General features: G+C 38.9%; 1 protein-coding gene across 1 annotated transcript in view; it reads left to right on the forward strand.

The window, feature by feature from the left end:
• LOC103145784 (bridging integrator 3-like) overlaps positions 1-23116 on the forward strand; it is a 29313-nt gene extending 6197 nt beyond the window's left edge. The window contains exons 2-8 of the mRNA XM_007563370.2: positions 129-177; positions 3168-3208; positions 6952-7013; positions 9671-9807; positions 15145-15185; positions 21008-21149; positions 22877-23116. Of these exons, the coding sequence (XP_007563432.1) occupies positions 129-177; positions 3168-3208; positions 6952-7013; positions 9671-9807; positions 15145-15185; positions 21008-21149; positions 22877-23101 (697 nt within the window). The 3' untranslated portion in view covers positions 23102-23116. The remainder of the gene's footprint in view (positions 1-128; positions 178-3167; positions 3209-6951; positions 7014-9670; positions 9808-15144; positions 15186-21007; positions 21150-22876) is intronic.
• Positions 23117-23789: the final 673 nt, after the last annotated feature.

Below are 23789 nucleotides of genomic sequence, written 5' to 3' on the forward strand. Positions count from 1 at the left end.
AGACCAGTGCTGACCTCTGCTCAGACATCATGTCGCTGATGACAATCTTAGCATTCAGTGATCTCACCTTTTTGGTGGTCATTTTTGTCTGTCACCTCTCATTGCTTTTTTTTTTTGTGTCGTTCCAGGATGCCGTTCAAGATTGGACAGCCGAAGAAACAGATAGTCTCTAAAACTGTAAGTCTCTAAAGCAAACATTTAACAGCTGAAGTGTTGTTATTTATCTGTTTAGGTAGTTCTTTTAATTTTCACTAATTTAAAAATATATCACACAAATATTGTCATATTGGAGCTAGAGGAATTTTTGGAAAGCAATTTGTCAGAGTCATGTCAGGGCGACAGAGTTGATTACCTTGAAGTTGCACCGAGTGGGTGTTCCCCTTAGTAGCAAAACCACTTCCACTGTAATGGGTCTGTGGCCCAGCAGTCCCTGTAAGACTGGGTTTCCAGCTTCCTGTGCCATCCAAGGTAAAAACCATGGAGTGGGTTACACACAGCCCCGTCAGATGATCCACTTGTGACATTGTGTGAACTATTTCCTGTATTGTTTTTGCCCCTGTGTTTAAAGTCAGAAGCCCACAAAACCACAAGACAGGAAGCCATTATGGTTGTGTAACTTGTTCGACATGTTTCAAAGTGGCGATGGACAAGCCATCCAAATGCCTAATTAGAACCAATTTGCATTTGTGTGTAAGTCAACTCAGTATGTCCGCCTTCTTCAACAATGCTGTCTGGCGTTGGCATTCTGGTGTGACTAGAAATAAAAATAAAATCTATAATAGCAACTAGAAATTTTTCGGTTGACCACCTAAGTAGTATTTAAAGAGAAATTATATTAAAAAACAATAATGAAATAATTATACAGGTTTTTAAAATCTTAATTCACAGGTTTAATAGTGTTTGAGGGTAGATTCAATTAATGTTGTCACCATTGCTAATGACAGATAAAAAAAATTAATCTATCATTTTTAAAAATATAAATCTAGATGCTTAATTTCCAATTAAGTTGTCTTTTCCCCGGGCGTGTCTAATGCTCTTGAATGGGCTTGGGGGAAACAACTACAATACATGTTTAAAATGAGTTAATAATCTAATCTAAATTGCAGTAACACCTTTTGAATGCCATACATAACTGCGTCATTAATTGTTATATAATTTCTATAGGACAGTCATAGAGTCAGGGTACACCATACTTGGTCCCAGTATGCGTAGCATCGAGAGAACCGTCTAAAATTATGCGACAACTGGAGTGCAGAACCTAAAAACAACTAGTATTATTAATGAAGGAGATGAGTGTCTAAATGGACAAACTTTTCTTTATTCAGACACATTTGTCCAAAATATGCTGGTAAGGAAACATAAATGCAACTAATTCCAAAGAAAGTATTGATGATGTATTGCAAAGTAGCAAAATCAAAAAACTTGTATATGTGATGATTGTTAACCAAACTGTGTAAAGTGATTGATTTTTAGCTGCTTGATGAATCAATCTATTTTTCTTCTAACACAGTTAAAGTAGCTTGTAGACCACCAGTATACTCGATATTTACTTTTTTCTTTCTTCTGTTCTGAAAATTCCTGACAAACTTCATCCTGTTGTAGTTTTTGGTGATTAAATGTAGCTGACTGGTAGACCTGTATATGTGAAAATTTGTCAACATTAATGTTTTTAGTGGACACATTTGTATGAATATTTCTTTTTTTTAATTTCTTAAACCTTTTAACAATAGTTGCAGCTGTTTTTTCCAAACCGCTGTAGGTGCAGAGTAGTCCCTGGCTGTATTCTGCAGCACTACTAGTGTGTTTTTTTTGTGTGTTTGCGTGTGTGTGTGTGTGTGCGTACGCTGCATACCAGTTTATCTTCAGTCATTGTTCCATTCAAAGCAACCAAGGCAGATAAAGCGTCTGTCTCACTGTTAAATAAGCCAGGTTATATAAGCTTTCAAAAGTGGTTTTAAAGTATTCATGTACTTTAATTTAGGTGGAAAAATAGCAGTTTGGACACTCTGTCTGGCTTTGTTGCAAACCACAGAAACACAAGTACCATGCATGACCATATGATGAGATCACCCCGTAAGGGCCGCTGATGAGCAGACAGAAGTGACAATGAACTGTAGGTTTTTTAAAGCCGCTGAATGCCAGCGTCAGAATCAGATCTGGTATCCGTCCGCTACGTTCTCCAGTGGATAAATGCTTCAGGTTTCAGTTTTAGTTTGCTTGATAAACTCTCTGCCTGTATGTGTTAGTGCGCAGACTTCACTAAGCCGACCACTTCGTTTTTATTTCCATCGGTTTTAATCGCTTATCCTTTTTGATGTTAAATTTACATCTTAATAAATTAAACAAACTCATAAACAATAAATACAGGTAATAAAAATAAATCACTGGCAGGTTGCATGTAATTTGATGCTACAGTTTTTTCTTTCTTTCTTTTGAAGTTACACTTATTACTGAACTAAGGACATTGTTTGCTTATATCCCTTTTGGTCTCATCATATTTAACATTCTGAATTTCCACTCAGGGATTTTTGTCATCGGGAGCATGATATAAAATGTGTAAACCTTCATTCAACTTTTTATTTTGTGGTACATAGTAAATGTACCAGTTCATTGTAAAAAGTAATTCAAACTGAAATAAGACAGTCTTGTTAAAGTCAATGGGTTTAATCAATTGTTGGAAAGATTAGGTGAGAAAAAATGCTTAGCCAGCCATATTATGTTATAATTCAACTTTAGCTCTTCGTATGTATCGCTTGTACTTCATTGGAGAAGAAAAAAAAACAAAAAACAGATCGAACACGCAGTTGAGTGCCTCATCAATGTGTATTTGTAATTACAAGACAGTCACAGAATGATCTTCTTGACAGTATCACTACTCTCCATTATTTTGCTGCACCCACTTTCCAACACTAGCATCACATGCACACTGCAGTTTGGTTAACTAAGCACCTCTTTCACTAAATTAAAAGCGTAATATTCAAAAAAATTATTTTAACATGTCTCTTTTCTACATATCTGCACTTGGCATGACAATGAACTATACCCAGATTAAAAGGTTTAAAATCTGTTATAGAGTCATTGAATCTGCCCTATTGGTTTAATTAACTTTTGATACTATTATACTCTTTTTCCCATTTTAAGTTGACTGCCTCTTATTTCTTTTTTAGGTTGAAAGAGACTTTGAGCGCGAATATGAAAAGCTCCAGAAGTAAGTTTGCTTATACAAGCACTGTCAATAGAGAACGTTATTGATATTTTATGTGTAGCATTTTTATCTAGTTGGATTGTATCATTCTAGTATTACTTTTATTTGCAGTAACATATGCCTGTTTTGTTAATCATTATGATTAAAATTATTAAGGGCAAGTTTGTGAAACAATGTTTTGTGCCATTGCTTTGGTGAACGGTGGTTTCTTGCTCACCAAATCTATCTTATTTATATTTTTATTACTGTTAGTTTTCCTTTTTTCTGCATGAAATTTTTATTGGCTAAATATTTTCATTATAGTGTCAAGTTTGTAAGCATTTCAAAAGTATTGTTCAAATTTGACTGGTTTTGTGTTGTATACATGATGATGTACAAAGGTTTCTGATCATTTTACATAGTTTTAAAAATTATAATTTGTTAGAAGTCGCTATTTCAATGTGTTTATGAAACTGAAGAGACAGAAATATATAACACTTAAAATCTCAAGATCACTGCATGCAGAAACTCCCTGAGGGCCCTGAAAAATGAGTGGGAGCACAGCTTTCCACTCAGGTTTTGTTGAGTAGGAGGGCCCTTTATCAGGAAGGTGTGGTACCAATAAACCTTATAGATGAGTCAGAGCAGCGGGCATGTGCAGACATTTAGGTTCTCCACCCTAGAGATCCATATCAACACATCGCGGTGCATCCATGGACTACAGGCAAAACACTTTCTGACATTTATCCTATCTGCATTTTGGCAAGTCATGCCTGCCTTGTGCAACTTTTTGAATGGTTATCAGATAAAAAATGTTTGCTTTTTTTAATAATCATATTATATTTTTTGATAAGTATATTTTATTGGTATTTGTGTTATGACATTTTTAGTAATGTTATACTATAAGTTTGATGGAATATAAATTTTATAATGATTTGCTGAAAAATCAGTTATTAAAGCCATATATGTAGGCACATATAAAATAAATTAGATATACTGCAGTATAACACTGGAACAATAGGTTTTGAACTTGATTTTGACCTTTAATTTAGTCTTTTAAATCCAAAATGTCTTGTTTTTGTTTGTAGCCTGACATATGGCATACATGAATGTTTAAATCACATCCAGTCTGATGCAGCAGCAGGTTATACCTTATTTCAGGAAATATTGACAGCAAGGCTTTAAACAAAAGGCCCTTGCTCATCATAAGGGGCTCCAAAGATAACATTCCTCTGTCCCAAGCTATGTTGAATGAGAGTTTAACTCCACCTACCGACTAACTAACAAATGATGACAGTAACCATCCAGTCTTAAACAGAGCAATTGATAAAATCAGGATCCATGATGATGACTTAAAATAAATCTGACATGCATTTCCAAATGTTTTTGAATCTCTACTACATTGGATGCCACCCAGGGCATCGGTGCTATAAGTGCTTTAAAATAAGTGCAGTTTCATAAAGATTGTGGCTGCACAGGCCTACCATGGGTGCATTGGTGCAAAGAGTAGCAGAGTTACCAGTAGGTCACCCTATTAGCACCTTCTGGAAAGAGAGTCAAGGCGTTCACCTGGTAGTCATTCAGAAAGGGTCTCTCACTGTCACCGAGTAGAGAGGACAGCAGTATTGTGGAGACGTTGCAATGGAGGAGGTGGTAGAAAAAGGCAAAATTGTGAGTGTATGGACACTGGTCTTAAGCAGTTCTGGCTTATTTACACAACAAAATGGCTTTACCCATCATCCTGCAACTTCAACTTGAATTCCCTAGCCTCATATTTTGATGCTTTTCCATTGCAGGAATCTTTTAAGGAAGTCTCGTAGTTTTCTGTTAGTTTTTCTCCTGGCTACATTCCCACTGTAGGAACCTGACCAAAAGAAATACATCCCCAAAACGACCCTAAAAGGAAGGCAGCACTTTTCGGATGAACTCTTAGCTAAAGTGAAGCCTTGTGGTGGGATGGTGCTAATTATGTTTAACTGGTTGAATGTCCACAGCATTTAATCTCCTGGTTTTTTCTAACTGGAGTTCATATTCCCTGCTAATTTTCATTAGCGATATCCTGCATTTTTATTTGCAAACAGCATTTAAACCCATCCAATCCCTGCTGAATATCACACAGACAGGTTACAGAGGTTTCATTCAAGTACAAAGATAAAATCTGCCAACCTTAGTGAAAAGCTTTAATTAAAGGAGCCAAGGACTTTTGCTTTCAGGGTAAATGCACACAAAAGAAGGTAACACTCTCAGTAAGGCATTTTCAGACTTTTAACAGGTAAACTAAGAATAGTTTTTAGCGTTTATGTTCTGAAATGCAGATTAACGTGATCACATCTCACCAGGATTGTGGATTATTTTCACATTTTAAGTGGAGCAAAAGTAGTAGTACAAAATTTCTTTTAGTTGGAAGTGATTTGAATTTGACGTCGGATCGTAAACGCTATTGGGGTATAGAATAAAGATCTTGTGACATTAATTTCAAGAATTCATAGTCAAAATGTGCCTTTTGGATTTCTGACCTCAAGTTGCTCTGTTTCCAGTTTAAAGAATAAATAACTTTTATTAGATTAGATTTTTCTGTTTTTCTTCTTTGCCTTTAATATTGTTGGGTGCTTATAGTTGTTGCATTTAAACAGATATATGATGAAGGCAATATTTCTTAACGTTTATTGCATTGTCAGTAGCAGGTGGAACTCAAAATACTTGTAATATATTGGCTGTTTGGAAAGATTACTCATGGTTTCTTGTTTTAATGCTGCTTGGTTGTACATTCAGATGTCCTCAACAGGTGGTTAATCCCTGTTAAATTTTCACACAGGGCTGGAGCCGTTTGCTTTTTTAAAATTTGTAATTGAATTCATTGTTTAACATAGTCTCTTCTGTTTGGTAAGGTTATCTTTCTCTGACATGAAAACTTGATGATGACCTGAAAGAACTTAAGTGTGACAACGAAGCAAGTACAGAAGAAATCTATAATCAGTCAAATACCTTCACACAACACTGAAAATAAATAATTAACAAATTATAATGATCTTATAAGTTTTTTTTATAATTTATGACTATATTAAGCACCTGCTAATGTGTCGATTTACCTTTCTATGGAATTATCTATCAGCTGCTGGATATTTGAAGCTCTAAAATTATTTCCTCCATTTTCAAGATCCAATTTCTCAAATCTTTTGCATTTTTTCTCATGTTCTTACACCATAAATCCAACATTTTAGGCTTGCAGTTATGGTGTTCTTCATTTTTATGATATAGTCCTATAAATAGATGGAAGTGAGCCCCGACATCATTGCATTTTTTGTCAAATCAAGAGAAGTGATGTGATATAGCTGTCTCTTGGGAGATCCTAAACCCCCTTTTTGCCTTAATTGATATAATGAATGGCATGTGTTTTCATACTCACTAGTCTGGTAATTGCCTTTTTTAACAGCATCAGTGTAATATGTGGAGTGGAATGATTGAAGATGTTAATGTTTTAGAGCAGAAATGTAGTTTACAGTGCTAAAAAGATTCCCAGTACTGGTAATTAGCCAACAGATTTTATGTGGAGGCAATGAAATGTTTAATTTTTTTTCTTGAACTATATTTTGTTTTAAATTAGTTTCATTTTCTATGTTTCATCTGTTTTGATTTATACATGAACAAGTGAAAAGGAACTTATTTTCTACATAGATTTTTTTTCCTGCACACTTGGTCCCAGATATAATTTTTTATTGCAGTAGATGAGGAGTTATCTGATAAATGTTCTCCTTCTTCTCCAACAGGCTTGAGGATCAGACAAAGAAGCTTCACAAAGACATGAAGAAAAGCACAGAGGCTGATTTAGGTGTGTTCTGGTAAAATACTTGTCTTATCATTGGAGTTTTCCATTCAGATCCATCCACTTGTTTCCCAACGTACTGGATGTTGCTTAGCAGGTTTTACCAGGATCGTAACATGCAAGTGTTTTTTTTTTTTCTTTTGTTTTTTTTTTTCTTGTGGTGTGCTAACGACGTGACAAATAAAACAAAAGGTGCTTCCGTCTAAATCTTCCTTTTCAAACTCTTCTACAATCTTGTTGCCATTGTATTTCATCTTACATTTAGTGCACTGCTCAGTTTTGGCTTTGATTTGTATATCGTCTTTGCAATCATTTGTTTTTGCACTTGTCTGCAACAGCAACCATGTTTACTCAACATGTATTTGCTATTTTTTTTTGGTTTTGGATTTGTGTGTTTGTGAAGTAGCAGTAGAAATGGCCTGTGGTAAGAAGTCGGTTGTGGGGGCGGCAGAGCAGGAACGGATAGAGGAGCAAGAACCTCCTTCATTTCCTCTCCTTTGTGCTCTGGAATATGGATGTTTGCATCATCAAAGTGTCATAGCTGTCAGGGCCTCATTATTGTTAATGGATTCCATGTGCTGCTTAGGTCCCATCTCCACCAACTTTTAACCCAGCAAACAACCAGACCTGCCCTGAATGTCAGCACTGTAATAAACAGATGACTGTTGGTTATGTTAGCCATCCTTTCCTTTAAGGTAGCGATAGTCTCAGCTTTGTTCACACATATATGATCAGGGGGAAATGTTAGGGTTACATTTTGAAATTACAAAGGATTAGTAAAGCTGCAATGGTAAATTGAGTTTCAGAAGTACTCATAGCACTCATATGTTCACATTTTGTCACATCGCATCCTCAAACTTCAATGGTTGCTCTGATTAATGCTCTTCTTGTGTGTCCTCATAACTTCAGTAAAATACATTGAAGTTTGTGATAGTAAGTTTGATCTGGCATGAATATTTTTGTAAACGCCCTGTTTATTCCAGTGAATCCTACTACTTAATTGTCCATGAACAGACTCAAACTCTGCTGACCTGGTCTGCAGCCAGTAGTTCTTGTCGCATTCAGCAACCTCTGTGAACTCGGACTACCATTGCCAACTCCAGTCCTAGGCGGTTTTGTCTGAGTCTGCCCGTGGAGCAAGTGACTCAGTACAGAGATGGGTAAATAAACATGGAGGATTGCCAAAATGGAGACCTGGCCACCCAGCTAGAAGGGAAAATCACAGGGCAGTGACAGCTGCGTGGCTATGACTAAGTTTTAACAGAAAAATGTTTACATCAACCACCTTGTGTGAGCTGTTTCATTTTTTTTCCATTCTGACATTTTATATATATATATATATCTATAAAAAATACTAATAATTTACCCAAGTTCTCCTCAGACCATCTTTTGAATTGACTCTTCTATAGTCTCAATTAAAACAACCCAGTGAATGATTATTCAAAAATGGGACAGCAGTTATTATAATCGTCTCCGGGGCAAAATGCAACAAGCATAAAGCTAGTTTCAGTGCAGGCCTTCTTTTCACCTTGTAACCCCTGTGCACATTTATCATAACAGCACCAAAAAGCCACCAAACCAGTTTTATTTGTATTTTCTTCTCCACTTCCGAGCCAGAAGGAAAAAACGCTTTTCTCAGCAGCCGTAGATGGCCTCATGGAGACAATCAACCAATGAAAACATTACAAATGCAATGCTTAACTCTTTGTTTCACTAAAGTTAAGTTTATTAAAAAAGTTGGATTAGCAGTGAATAACATAAGCTCACTATCACTTTATCTCCCCACTATTTTGATATCACCACCATGTAGGCCTATGCATCGCATCCCTGCATATCGCATCGCTGATGTCGCATTGCTGATATCGCAGATATTTTCCATCAAACCCATGCACAGTAACTTAAGTATCAGTTCTTAAACGCTATTGGTCTTTCATTATCACCAGAAATTATCAACACATCCAGATTTATCGCTTAAATCAGACATTGAGATTAATAAACAATGACACACTGCATGTTGTAAAAAGCTGTCCTAATCAATTAAAATGGAGACCGGTTTACAGATATAATGAAATGGGATTTGTTTTTGTAAACTCTCTCCCTGCACTTTGATTTTCTCCAAAAACTGAAAATAATGACGGTGGGAGGATGAAACATTTAGTCCAAGAGACATTTTTAGTGATGTGGTAATCTGGCTCCATGCTGGTTCTTTGGCTCCGGGAAATCAAACTGGTTATTTTTATGTAACCAGTAAAGAACTGACTAAACAGTCCTGGTTTTTAGCACTGGAGCGAGCCTCTTTGGTAGAAAAGAGAAAAACCCTAAAAGAAGCCCTAATCTGAAATGTGCTCTGTGTCTTAACAAAGTACCATGTGTGCAGATTAACAGTAAATTTTGCTGTGAAGAAACATGGCAAAGATTCTTGGTGAACTGGTGAATATTCAAAACGGCAGGCAGGCAGCCCTGCCAACCTCTGATTTTTTTATTTTTTATTTTTACAATGGGGGCAGCATTGTTGCCATCTTTCTTTTGCTTTCACTGAAGCCTTTAGATACCCTCCCACATACAGGATTCATACACTGAAAAAAACGCTTAAAGCCTTTTTGACACAGTTATTTGGCAATGTTTTAACAGTGTTCTCTGTCTTGTGCATGTATGGCTGTCAGCCATGTCTAAAGCAGCAGTGAAGATCTCTGCAGATCTGCTGAGCAACCCACTGTGTGAGCAGGACCAGGCCTTCCTCGACTCCATGACTGCTTTAGACACAGCCATGAAAAGGATGGATGCATTTAACCAGGAAAAGGTGAGATTCATTCCTGCTAAATTTCCCTTTTTTTACATTCTTTGTCGGCTTTGTCTTGGCATTCGCTATTAAAATGACAGTTTTATCGGGTGTAGTATTTTTGTTAGACATGCATCGAAAACTGGACAGCATTCTGTTAAATTTGGATGTTTTTATATTTATCTATATTGTGTAGCCCGTGGGCTAAAAACTATTTCTCTGTGTTTCCTCCTTTTGTGTTTTGTGAAAAGAATCTATCGTATTGTGCTTTAAAAGCTCAAGGTGTTGGTTATCAGCTGTGAGACTGATGTTTGTGACTCACCGGTGTCCAAAATAACTCAACAACAATGGTGGGGCTTTGTCTAGGGAAGAAAACCTGCTACAAAACTCATAGGAATTATTCACTGCCTATATTGTTACTTCGTATCTTCTTCCTATTTATATATCATCAATTAAAAATAATGGTGGGACTCGATTAAAATTATGATCTGGTTAATTACAGGGTCTATAATTAATTGATTGCATTTTCATCAAAAATTGTTGGCAAAATGTGCAATCTACTATTTAGGTTATGCAATCATCAGATGGGTGCACAGAGCTATCCCACCCATTCAGTTTTGAAGTGTTTTTGGAACACATGATCATTCATGGAAATTCTTTTAAAAAATTAAATACTTCTTTAGAAATGCTGACTGTGAACGCTGACATCAGCGTTGAGGACGTCTGTGCTTGCTGCAACATGTTGTGCATTGAGTTGGTGTTTTTAGGCTTGAATAGCCATGGTTACAGGCTAACAACTTAACTTCTTTGACGCAAATATTAAACGCAAATATTAAACCCCAAAGGGTCAAGAGAAGTGACTTTGTGGACCATCGCTGTTTGTGAACATCATATTTGCAGTTTATACCACAATATCTCTGATTTGAAACATTTTATAGGTCTTGTATAATATTCAAGTTTTCTGAGAAACTGAATTTTGAGTTTTCATTAGTTTTAAGCAATAATCTTAATACAAATTTATAGCCCTATATTTACATAATTTGCAGATCTGGAAAATATATTTGATGTGTGTTCTCACCGTTTTCCATAGTTTCTTCACAGCTAATCTGAGATTGATAGATAACTTTCCACTGCATAGAGTAGTCTTGGTTGCCCTTCCACAGTTTTATTTCCATTGACCTCTTCTTTATATTTGCCCGGCATTCTCCAGTCTGTGATTATAATCATTGCCACAGGTACTTATAATGTGAATCATTGTAGCAGTGCATGTGTGCATCCTTAAGGCAGTTCTCTCTGAAGGGTAGACACTTAAACAGCAAACAATACAAGGCAGAGAAGGGGAGATCATGGAAAGGTATGTATTTTTATTTTTATTTTTTTAAGCTTTGTTTCTTGACTCATTGCCCAGCCAGAAGGTGTTCAGGGCTTTTCACATTTGTTATCTTAAAATATTTCCTTTTGCTTCCATATTTTACTGTCAGCCAGAATGATTTCATACTGCAATGGTTAACCACAGGGAGAAAATAATTATCTTTGCAAATAGTAGATAATATAACTCTTGCTAGAAACCATCACGTAATATTACAAGAACCATAGACCCATATGTCACCTGGAAATGTACATATTTGCTTTTGAGGGCGTGGTATATTTTTGGTGTTTGTCTTTTTCCGTTTTGCTTCTGGAAAAAAAAAACAGTGATAACATATTGGAGGGAAACAAATCAGTACAGCAAAGCAGACACTTTTTCAGAGTTTGCTCTTGACCTTAAAAGTCTTAAAAATGTATGTATTTAATACTTTTGGTTAAAAATGCCTTACAAATGTCAACTTCATTTTTGTAGCACTTTAAGCAAAGTGCTACAAAAAAAACTGTTATGCAACCAGTTGCTGTGCAGCAGGGATTAGACACAACTGAGAGTAAAAAAAAGTAATGCGTCATCAAAAGAGTAAAATCACACTGTATTTGGTAGGATTAGCTCAAATTTAGGATAAAACTGATTTGTAAAACTCTATAAAATACACTAAAGCACATAAAATAAAAAAAGGAAATATTAAATCAATATCAGCAAGGGCTCCCTCACCTCTGTTTGTCTCTTTGAACATTTAAAAGCATCTTATTGCTTGAGTTCACTGATCTAAACCAAACCTGTTTGTGTAAAAAGTGCTGTCTGGATTTTTACATAAAATGGGTTGTGTGGTTTTATTTTGATAAATCTAACAGATGTAGAGCAACAACAACATTGCAGGAAGGGATTTATCAGCACACGATGAATCCTCTGTGTGAACCAGCCAACGAAGCTGCCTTATAGTTATTTGTTGTACAACGTCGCTCTTGTTATGTTATCCAATACCATCTTTCATCTGTTATTTGTTGACAGAGTTGTATTTATTTTTCTTAAGACAGGGAAGTTAAATAAATTATTTAAGTTAAATAATTTCATATGGGCCTTAAATTTAAATTTTAAAAATCTTATTTATTTTTAAGTCTACTGAAACCTGCCGTAACCAGGAATTGCATCACAAAGTTAAGTAATGTGATTTAACTTTAGGATGTAATCCAATGTTTTTGGTAAAATGTCAGGATTTTTTTTGTTATTTGTCTGGGTCCAAATAAATAGAAAGTGTCTTCAGTGTTACTGCGGAAGTTGTTTTATCCCCCCGAATATAAAATTTGTAGAAATTAAGCTTGGCCACAAGCAAGAGGCTATTATTCTGAGACTGTCACTTTTGTCCCCAAAGTTGCTGCTTCAGCTTTACCATACCAATTTTTCAGACAGCCCATAGTCACACTTCATCAAATTTTACTGGAGCCATTTTGAGTGACTAGACAAAGTGAAACGTGGGTTGGACAGTGTGGTTTGTGATATGGGGTGCGAATGTCCCAGGACTCGACTTGGTAGAGAACCCTGGAGATCGCTTTTGCTTGGACCGTGTTCAAAACACAAAGCTTATTTTTTATTTTTTTTTTTTCAACTAAAATACGGAGAAGTGTATGTTTTTTTTCTGCATTTCTTCTAACATTAATTTGAAAATACAAACTGCAAACTGATGCTCACTTAATTTTTTTTCATGTTATCAAAACACACAGTGAAAAGCAGTTTCAGCATCAGGACTTTACATTGATGACACAGTTGAGTTATTGTCTTTTTTGCTCTTTGAGTCTCAACAAGTGAAAATCTATTAGGACTCTGTTCCAGATTTGGACCCAAACTGCTCGTCTACGCTTTTAAATATTGGCTCGAACTGAGCTAAAGGCAAAATAGTGATTGTGAGAACTTTCTGGTCAGTCCAAGAGTGTGCATCACCTCTAGGTTTGCAAGGTGTTTATAATCCAGCGCCGCTCTCCAGAACACCACTCTGACTTCTCCCTTCAAGCTGGCGGTTGGTTCTGACGGCACAAACGGCAAACCTTGTTGCTCAAGCAAAACAGACACAAAAGCAATCCACCCTTTGCTCTTCTCCGCGTTGAGACGAGATGTTGCGCCGCAGGGCCCGCGAGTGAGAAAGCCAGCAGATAAAACGTGCAGCGATAATGAAGGCAGCAGTGGCCCAGGTCTGTGTGTTTATTTCTGGGGCTGAGGAGGGCGCTCAGCCCCGGCGGCGCACTGCTACCGAAGCTGAGCCCCGGCGTAGATGGCGGCAGCGTGGTGGAGGATGCTCCGTTTGGAGGGATATTGATTTCCTCAGCGATCTGTGTGTATTTTTGGGAGGCCTGTGTGCCGGGATGGCCTCTGCCCCGTGACTCACTGATGGAGACTACTGCTTGAGCATCAGGCCTCAGGCTTTGTGGGGCCTCCAAGGAATTGCTCTGCTCCCCACCCTCCCCCCATCACTGTGGGAAGGGGCAGAGGGTAGAGGGCATCAACATGCTTAAGCAAATCTGTTGCTGTTATTCTCCCGCCTTACTGCGTGTTCTCACCTTAAAAGCGGCAGTGCAGCTCAAGTCGAGGAGGGGAGGGGATGGAGCTGGGGATGTGAATATGTAAAACAAAGAAAATGTGAATTCCCATGTACTTATTTGTTATTGGTTCTCTGTTTTCCCTCAAACCACCATCAACCATTTTGTAGTTGGAAATGTGCACAACACTCACTGAAGCAGTGAGTGTTGTGTTTTTTCAGAGATGGTCAGGGCACTTTCACAAAGCGCAGCTCTGATCTTGCTTCCTTGCTGCTGTGTGATGATTGACTGTCCTGCCAATAGAAAGCGAACATATGATTACTGTAGCGGCTCATTGTTCTCATGCAGCTGTCGTTCCGCATTTCTCCCTTTAGACCCCGCTTCACTCTCAACAGCATGCTCATCACTTGAGTTGATTGTCTTGCTGGCACTGCGCCGTTACGCTGGCTGTTCTTGTAGTCGTTTTATCTCTGCAATGTAAATGACGCTAAAACTTCATTAATTGCGCACCAACTTCTGTTGATGGGACTTGGGTTTTCAGCTCGGAGGCCTCATAATGTGTTATTCGTTTACTTCCATTTAACACCCCCAACCTCTCCTTCCCTCCCCTGTCGGTTCTGACAACCAGAAGGAGAATGCTTGAAAATATAAACTGTTATTGTTAAAATGTTTGTTTGTTAAGAACTTTCATCTTGTAAGGCAGCCCACCCTGCACAGGATTTCAAATCAGTTGGGCTTTGCTTTCATGTCCGTCCCCTGACAGTTCCATCCTTTTGTATCGCAGACTCGATGAATATTCAGGGATTTCTCCTCGGGGCTTGCGTACAATAAAAAGAGTCAACGTCATGAAAGTTTCTTTGCCAGCCCTCCTCCCCTTTTTTCCCTTTTTTTTTCTGTTTGCTCATTTTGCGCTATACATAATTATTGGTGTTTGTGTTGTATTGTTACTTTGCCACTAATTAGAAAAAAGATGTAGAAGCTGTTTGGGTCTTTGGTTCAGGGTTTTTATGCGGCCTTAAAAGTCTGAAATTTAGTTTAAGTACTTTCTAGATCTGGAGAGATACAGGGAAATGTATGGTATAGAGAAAGATGGCTTTCTGGGATTCATTTATTTTCATCTTTTTGACCATTCGTCCATTCATTCATGCTTTCGTAGTGTTTACACATCATCTGCCCATTTGTACCTCCTCCATTCATCAATTCATCCATCTATTATGTTATCCATCAAGTTCCTGCTCATAAGTCCATTTTTCAATCATCCATCTGTTTAACAACTTTTACACATCTGTCATATATAATTTTTATACTCACACCTTTAAAATGAGTTAAAAAAACATAGACAACTTTGGAAATGCGAGTCTGGAGTTTTTACATAAAAAATATCTTCTGACATAATGCAAGTCGACAATTATGTTTTCTCTTTTGGTGCGTTTAATCTTAACAGTGTCCTTTTTATTCCAGGTCAACCAGATCCAGAAGACCGTCATAGACCCTCTAAAAAAGTAAGGGTTACTCTTAATTTTTCTATTTGATTTTGTTTCTTGTGTAAGTGCTTTCAGGTTTTAATTTTCTAGCTCAGGACCAAAAAAGGGAATTTGTGTAACATTTGGTTTGAGTGGCTGAACAAAATGATTGTTTTACAAGATGTTGTTAAAAAAAAGTTTTTAAAAGCATTATTAGAGAGGTCAGGTTTCATTTTGTGGCTTATTTTTCATAACGTATTCACCACTGTGGGTCATTTAAGATGAGCGCCATAAACATTTTTATTGTCTAAACCCTATTCTTCCAGGATTGAAATTAACGCTGTTATGCAATATCACAGGAAGGCCTTCAGTCTAACTATACAGATTGTAAAAATGAGCAGAGCTGCTGTGGTCAGAATGTGTCTGGAAGAAAGTTTATTTGGTTCCCATTCCTAATATTCGCCCCCATTTGAGATGCCGTGAGTGCTATTCCATCTCATAAAGGTCCCTCTGCTTACTTTCACACATGTGCACGCACACACAAATGCAAAGCAAAGTTACTGGAAGGAGTGGCTGGGCTATCCCACCCAACTTCCGGCATGCTAGTTAAGGAATCGCTTCCTCCTGTTTGCTCCTCCCATGATATTAAACATGTGCTAAGAGGACAAAAGCAGAATCTTTCTACAGCAATTTTTTTTGCTGACCTTTCTCCCCCCCATAAAGCTGTCATTTTGAGAGTGAGGGGCAAGGCGGGGGGAGAGGGGAATCACCTATATGAAGTGAACGCGCTGTGAAAACATGACGGGGTTAGGTCGGTGCCAGTGTGCGTTTAGCCCTCTCTCCCTCATGTGCTCCGGCGGCGGAGCAATGACAGGATGGAATGGTTCTAATTTCCTCTTCCTGGTGGGCGGCAGGCGGACGTGTGGGTAGGCTCAGAATATGGCACAGGCCCAGCTTCCTGGGCCCAGAGCCGTGGATTGGTTGAGGAAGAGAACTGTCTCAGGACAGCACACACTCTCTCACACACACGCACACAGACAGCAGCCCAGATTTTCGAGGGTGGGGGTGCTGAGCAACTTGTGCTTTAACATGATTCTAAAATAGAGCAGTGGAAGCAAGTTTTAGTTTCAGTGCCAAGCTGAGCTGACCTCCCCGTTTTAATTTTTAGCCTCCCTAAAAGACAGCATTTCCACTCATTAATTTATAATGGTGTTGTCCATAGAAGAAGCTAAGACACAAACCTTGTTGTGCGTTAAAGCTTCCATTAGGATTCCATTAGTGCTTCATTAATTTTTTTGTTTACTTGTCTCTAAATATTCTTGCTTGTGATCTTGTGGCATTCTAAGTACAACTGGCAAAATTCTGAAAGGACGATTGTAAAATTAATGGAAGACTCTCACTTAGTTGCGTGTGTGTGCACGAGTGTGTGTGTGTGTGTGTGTGTGTGTGCGTGTGTGCGTGCGTGCGTGCGTTTACTCAACATTGTCCTTCTGTAACTGCTATTTAAGCTTTTGGCATCCATCCTTTATCCTTTAGTCTGGTGAAGTGCACAGAAAACAAATTTAAAAACAGCCCTCCTCCACCATCAGCTTTCCTTCGGAGCTGCTTGTGAGTTTCATCCACTCAGTGGGGTCACTAAGTGACATCACTGTGTTTATGTGGGGGGGAGGGGAGGTGCGTGGGCATGGAGGCATTTGTGTTATCTAGGGCTCCCTAACGTAGCCTTTCTGCTCTGTTGTTGTTTTGGGCGAGACAGAAGTCAGGCCTGTTTTGAGACCTTTGACCTGGGTTGAGCTTGGACTGAGCAAAAAAAAAAAAAAAAAAAAAAAAAACCCTGCACCACCCGTCTCTATCAGAGGAAGAGCGCTCCTGATGCAGGTCCAAGGGCTAAAGCCAAAGGGACTTCATGGCCCTTGCCTGACAGCTGAGGGGCAGAGATTCAATTCTGGCTGGACTTGTTGAATTTTTATGACTGTTAAAGTTTATAATTTCCTTATTTATGAAGAACATCACTGAACAATGCTTTTTGTGAATGTTCTAAGTTCAAGTGAACAAAATGTGAGAATCAGCAAAGCAGATATTTGAGTCTAGAACCACTTATGGTGCTTTTGATTCTCCATTTTAGCTTTTATAGCTTTAATTCAATATTTCTAGATCTATAGCTTATAGAAATAGATGTGTAGATCTGTTCTAGAAATCTTAGCAGATTTCACTACTGGGTTCAGATCTTATCTGTTAGCTGTGTTGTTCTTTTAAATGAAGCCACTAAAAGAGCCTAAGGGTTCCTGTCCACTGTCGCTGCATGCTTGCACACTATGAGAGATTGTTTCACGGCTCGATGTCAGTGACTTAATGAAATCGGCTAATTATCCTCTGATGAATAAACTTTTTTCCCTGTTGGTATTATAAACTAAATTTGAGTATTGCATTGTAACTGGGATAAAATTATGTATGTAATGACTTAAAATCTGTCCACATGTTTGGATTGTTTTGATACTTCTTGATGGAAATTGAATCTCTGTTATGTGAAGCACTTTGCGTTGTGTAAATACTGTTTAGTTGAAAAGGTGTTGTGTTTTACAGATTTCTTCTTTCTTAAATGTTTTCTCCAGTTGCGGACTATCACTCTCACTTTCTGGCATTCTTAAATCTCAGAAAGGGCTTTGTAACATTTTTCCAGATGATCTGATGCTTTTTGAAATCTTTCAGGAAGATTATATTTAAATGTATTCTTGCCAGGTAACAACCAGGCCAGAGTTTATTTGATGAAGCCGAGCTCAGTTTTCTAAAACAACTGTAGTTCAATCAGATTTCATTCTTGATTTACCTTTTTCCAGAGAACAGTTTGGATAGCTTTTTTTCCCCCTTAAATAAAGAAGTTTTTAATTGAAAATTCAGAATTTTGTATTTAGGACATCTTTATCCAATGTTTTGTTTGATGGTGATCTAAAACATGTAAATATGACAAAAAGAAACATGAGAATTATTTAAGGGGTCAGACACTTTCACAATGTTGTAATTTCCTCAACATATGGGCAATAATGTTTCAAGGAATCATTTTTTAATGTAGCCTTTATTTTTGTTAATTAAACAGCAAACTATGCATTTTTCATACATGCAGCATTCATGAAAAATGCTGCATTTTTCATGAATAAGGACATTTCTAGTGCCAGAAGTCTTTGTTCTCTTTTTGCAAAGGTTTTTCTTTCTGAAAATAAAATATATCAATGAAAGAAGCAACTAAATCATAGGAGCGAGAGCGAAGTCAACCTATTTTTAATTTTGAAGGCTGTGAACACCTCTCCATGGTTTATTGCTCTCAACTGTGTTATATCATATTCTGCCCAGTGACAGACATAGAAAGCAGCTATTATATATTTTCAGCCAATTTCTGTGACTTTTCTCTACGTTAGTAGAATCGAGTTATGTGATGGTGAAAGTCAACAGGGACACCCGGCCTTCCAGACTGAGGGAGTCTAGACCAGACTTGGGCTTGGCTGACGCTTCAGACTGGCCTGCCTGTGGATTGGCAGCTGCTCATAAACACACTCTGCTCTATAAGCTATTTCCATTCAGCCTGTTCACCACAGCCTGACCTGTCACATGCATCGTGGTGTGCCCTTGGCAGCATCCAGCCCGACAGCCCTCGATAAAGAATGCAACTTAGACTTTGCCTGCTTGACCAGTAGCTGCTCGGCCAAGACAGGGACATCGAGGGAAACGCTATATATCAAATTAGCTTGTTTTATGGTTAAAAGAAACATAATTTTTGAAGGTTATACAAATAATATAATCATAAAAGACTTTACCAAAAGAAAATTAAAATTGCTTTGAATTGACATTTCCTCAATCGTGAAAAAAATATATATATATACCGCCAAAAAAGTTTTTGTAATTCAGTTTATAAAGTTCTGATTCATTACTTATGGGTTTCTTTGCCAAGAGTTTCTTTGTTTTATTTCTGTTTCTTTTCTTTTCTCCACAATCTTCTCCAGCCTGCGTTTCTCTCTGTTATTTCTGCTGCATTGTTTCTGTCCAATCAACTTTTCCATGCTGTATTGCACCTCAATACAGCCCTTTGTGAATGGTCCTCTTCTTTAGCGGTGACTTTTTGTGTCCTACCCTGCTTCTCTAGCACATTAATCGATGCTGGACAGTTGTCAAGTCAGCATTCTCCCCCATATTACTTTTTGAATTGACTTATTGAAGTGAATTAATGCCCTAATTTATTGAGACACACCCATAAACTATTAAGAGGGCCTAAAGAACCATCTTTGGCTCTAGAACCCCAGGTTGAACACCCTGGTCTCTGTAAACACTTTGGAATTAGCATGTGGGATAGGAAGAAGGGGAATGGTTGAGTGATCATCCGCTTATAATTACATTTTTTTTCTCATTTATGGTGACTTAGGCAGTAGTGATGTGAGGTTTCTGAGTGCTGTCAGCAGCACTGTCCCTTCCTAGGCTGCAAGCCTCAGCCCGTTTATGTTTGGCAGAAGAAACGGGCACCAGGTGAGCTGCGCTGGGGGGATATTCTATTAGCCTTCGTGTCATGGAGAAGTTGGTGTGCTGCTGCGTTGTCATCAACCACAAGAACTACGTTGGAAAGCACTCATGCCTTGAGGCCAGTTACATAATCCCCTGGCATTTGAAGTATGTGTACGCTGGAGCAGATAGTAGACTCAAGGATCGGCTTCCACCCCTGCCATAAACTGGGCCAAAGTGGGATTTTATAAATAGCGGTAGAGCGTGGGCTGTGGGGCTGGGCTGGGCTGCGTGATGTCACTCAAACACTACTAGACCACTCCTTGCTTCACTTCCTGTCGGAAACAATCCCTGCTTGTCTGGAAGAGATCCTCAGCGCCTTCCCCCTTTTTAACCAGGCAGCCTCCGTTAAGGCGCAGCACCAGACAGAGCTCTAATCTAGGATTTCACAATCCATTTGCACGGTCTCGGTGGTTCCCTGATCTGCCGCACATAGCAGGGCAAGGGTTGGCATGGAGAGCAACGTAAATCACGGAGCCCACACATTTTGCAGCTAATAACGCTACACCTAATGGCTGACGTTAAAAAAGCGACCGTAGTAGTGTGCCTACACAGCTGATGAAGCGCTTTAAATGACTCATTCAGAATAGGTTTATCTAAATTTTTCATTACGACTGTTTTTACTTCTGACTCATGTGTAATCAGCACCTGTAAGAGTAATCCTCCAGGCCTGCTTTGGGAAACTGTTTTCTCTGGTTTTTGTTTATTGCTCAGGTTTTATTTGCCCTAATTTAAAATCATTTTCCACTTTGTTGTCATTTAAGACTGCACTTAAATCTGGTCAATTTATACCTCCTAAAGTAAAGAAAATGCAAACAAAATGTTTTAAGTTTTTATTTTTGCATAAAATATTATCATACGTGATAATATGTTTGTGTACGGTATTCCCGTCTCCCATTAAAAGCAGCCACAAAACCAGTGCAACAAGTCCCAGGATGAAGCTCAGACTCCTGTTGCTAAGTTACAGATGAATGTTTTCCTATTTTTAGTGCACAAGACCAGGATTCTTGTTGCAAGAATATATTTTCATTTGAAATATGATAATTGTCACAAAATGAATTGTTTCATGCCACCCTGAACTATAGTAATTAGATAATAGATGAGAGGAAGCTTAATGCTGAGCCGTCCTCTGGGGGATGGAGAGCACCTCTACAATAAGATGTTGAGTAGAGCCATTTTATTAAATCACAGCGGCTTTTATGATGCAGTGCACTTTCACTGTTTTCAGTAAGTTCAGCTATCTTTTCCTTTTTTCCCCATCACAGTCTGGGAATTGTTTTTACTTCGAGTATTGCTTCATGTGTCTGTCGTTTCAGGTACAGCGGCGTCTTCCCGAGCCTCAACATGGCGGTGAAGCGCCGGGAGCAGGCTCTCCAGGACTACAAGCGCCTGCAATCCAAAGTGGAGAAGTACGAGGAGAAAGAGAAAACGGGGCCAGCTATTGTCAAACTTTGTCAGGTATTTTGTTTGGCACTGCCACACACGTCGGCGCTCTAAAAGTCTCGCTCTAACTTCAGCAGCAGGATGAGGAGGAGGGTTCACCTGCTCTCGTTTGTTTGTGTCCTGAGAACGGAGCATCGTAAGCGTAAAAAAAAAAAAAAAAGACACAAATGCTGACTGGATATGAATAAAGTAGTTTAGCACATGCATACAGTACATGTGCACTCTTTCACCCACGCAAGCTGCCAGGCTCTCTCAAGTTGTGCCTTTTTGAAAAAAAAAAAAAAGGCACTGCTGCACATCTACAGGCACGTAATTGAGAATTGTAGACACACACATGCACGCACCGCGAGGCCACTACATAAGCGTGCACATTCACAGATAATGTTGCAGCGCTGCCTATGCTATTGCCTCTAACACATCCTCACATGGTGAGCCACCCACACACTCTGAGAAAAGCTCTGTCAGGGGAACAAAGCCTTGAAGAGGCCCAACATCCCTGCCCTTTGAATCCGTGCGCACTTAAAGAAACGATCCTCGCTCAACGTTTTGTTGGCCATTTCAGCGAACATATGCGGCGAAATAAAACCGGGGCGAGAGGTGCTTATCATAATGCTTGCACATAAACAATATGTTAGTGTATGATTATTGCAACTTCCCCCTATCCCCCTTAATAAAAATTCTCACCCTCTCACAATTATTCATTGTGTATTCCATAACTCTATGCCTACAGCAGACTACCCACTAATACATTCACACAGAGATCAGTGGTGCTGGAGTCCACTCACAGCCAAGTCTGCCCACATTACCCACTCCTCCTCACTGTGGTCGTGATTACAGCCTTTTTTGCACTGCATCTCCGTGGGAATTAGGCAAATATATTTCATAACAATAAGAAAAACATGGTGGCTCAAGTAATGGATTTACTCAAATCTAACTCGTGTCAGAGTGGGTTTTAGTTTTGTTTATCTGGAACTTGTATATATTTTCTTAACAGAGTAAATGATAACAGTGTACCATTTTAAGGGCTTATAAACAATCTGGAAATGCATTCATTCAGTGATTCTTCTACCCATCCATCCATTTTATAAAAAGGTTTGGTGTTTCAGGCTCAATATATAAAACCTGGGTATTCTAGAAATATTTGCTTTTCATTCACAGTGAGCATTTTCTTTTATAAAATCAAAATGAATGGCTTACCACCAAAATACATTAAAGACCTGTTGGTGTTGTAACAACTTTCCAGACCACTCAGGTTCTTTGGTTCTGGTTCTGCTCTGCATCCCCTGAGCCAGAACCAAACATGGAGAAGAAGCATTCAGCTTCTATGCACCACAAATCTGGAACAAACTTCCAGAAAACGGCAAAACAGCCGAAACACTGAGTTCATTTACGTCAAAACTAAAAACCCACCTGTTTAGAGCTGCCCTTGGTTAGCGAAACATTGATCAACATATTTGATGTGTGTTTGCTTGATGATGGCATTTGACAAGATGTAATGTTCATTGCTTGTTTGATGACTGTATGATGTTTTTATGATGTGCTGAAATGTGCTATACTAATAAACCTGACTCAAATTTAAAAATAAGAAATCAATCAAGAAAGGACTTCAAACTCTGGGAGTTTGAGTCTGGAAAACATAAGAAAAGTTGCAGGAACCCTGAGTTTTCTACATTTAAAACAGGCTATATGTGACTTGTGCTTTTCTCTCTCTCTTTTTTTTTTTGTTTTCTTCCACACTCCAGGCGAAAGAAGAGCTGCGACCAGTCAAGGAGGACTTTGAGGCCAAGAACAAGCAGCTGCTGGACGAGATGCCCAAATTCTACCAGAGCCGCATCGACTACTTCCAGCCCAGCTTCGAGGCTCTCATCCGGGCGCAGGTTAGCAGACTTCCCCAGAATCGCAGCGTGATGAAGGCTCCCGCAGCTGCAGACACGCCCTGTCAGCAGGGAGCTGTTAACAGTGGATGAAGTGTCTGATGAAGGGTGTGTTTAACGCAGGCAGTCTGTCTCCCTCTCTGCGGTCCTAATGTGATTAATCCCCCAGTGACGGCCCACACTGCTTTGAGGAAGGCCTCGTCTGTCTGGCTCCGCTGCAGTCCTGCAGGCCTTCCTCCGACCTGGAGCTCGTCTTTAAGCAGCTGAGTGTCTGAAGTTAGCGCCGCCGCGTCCCCCCCCTCCCCCACCCACCCGGCACAGACCTGCTTGGCCCATGTCATTTCCTCTTTGGGACAGTCACTGGCACACTCCTAATTAGCAGATTAGATTATCTGTGACTTATTGTCAATTAAGGAGTTTGCTGATGCACTTTGAACTTGCAAATGTAACATCAAACTGTGCCCAACAGAAATAGACATACAAATGACTGGGATTAAATTCAAGCTTATTTACCTGCTGTTGTTCATATATATGTGTGTGTGTGTGTGTGTGTGTGTGTGTGTGTGTGTGTGTGTGTGTGTGTGTGTGTGTGTGTGTGTGTGTGTGACTCCAGCTATGAAGTACAGCACTCTCCAGAGGATGATAAGCGGACTTGATCCTTAGCCATGCACTTCTCTTCCTCCCTGCTGTGTCAGATAAAGGCACAAAGGCTGCTTTTGTTGTGAACATTAACTTCACTGTATCAAGTCTTTTCCAGTGATTTTCAGAGGAGGCACAGGCC

Source organism: Poecilia formosa, unplaced genomic scaffold (genome assembly GCF_000485575.1).
Source record: "Poecilia formosa unplaced genomic scaffold, Poecilia_formosa-5.1.2 Scaffold5, whole genome shotgun sequence".
Lineage (NCBI taxonomy): Eukaryota > Metazoa > Chordata > Actinopteri > Cyprinodontiformes > Poeciliidae > Poecilia > Poecilia formosa.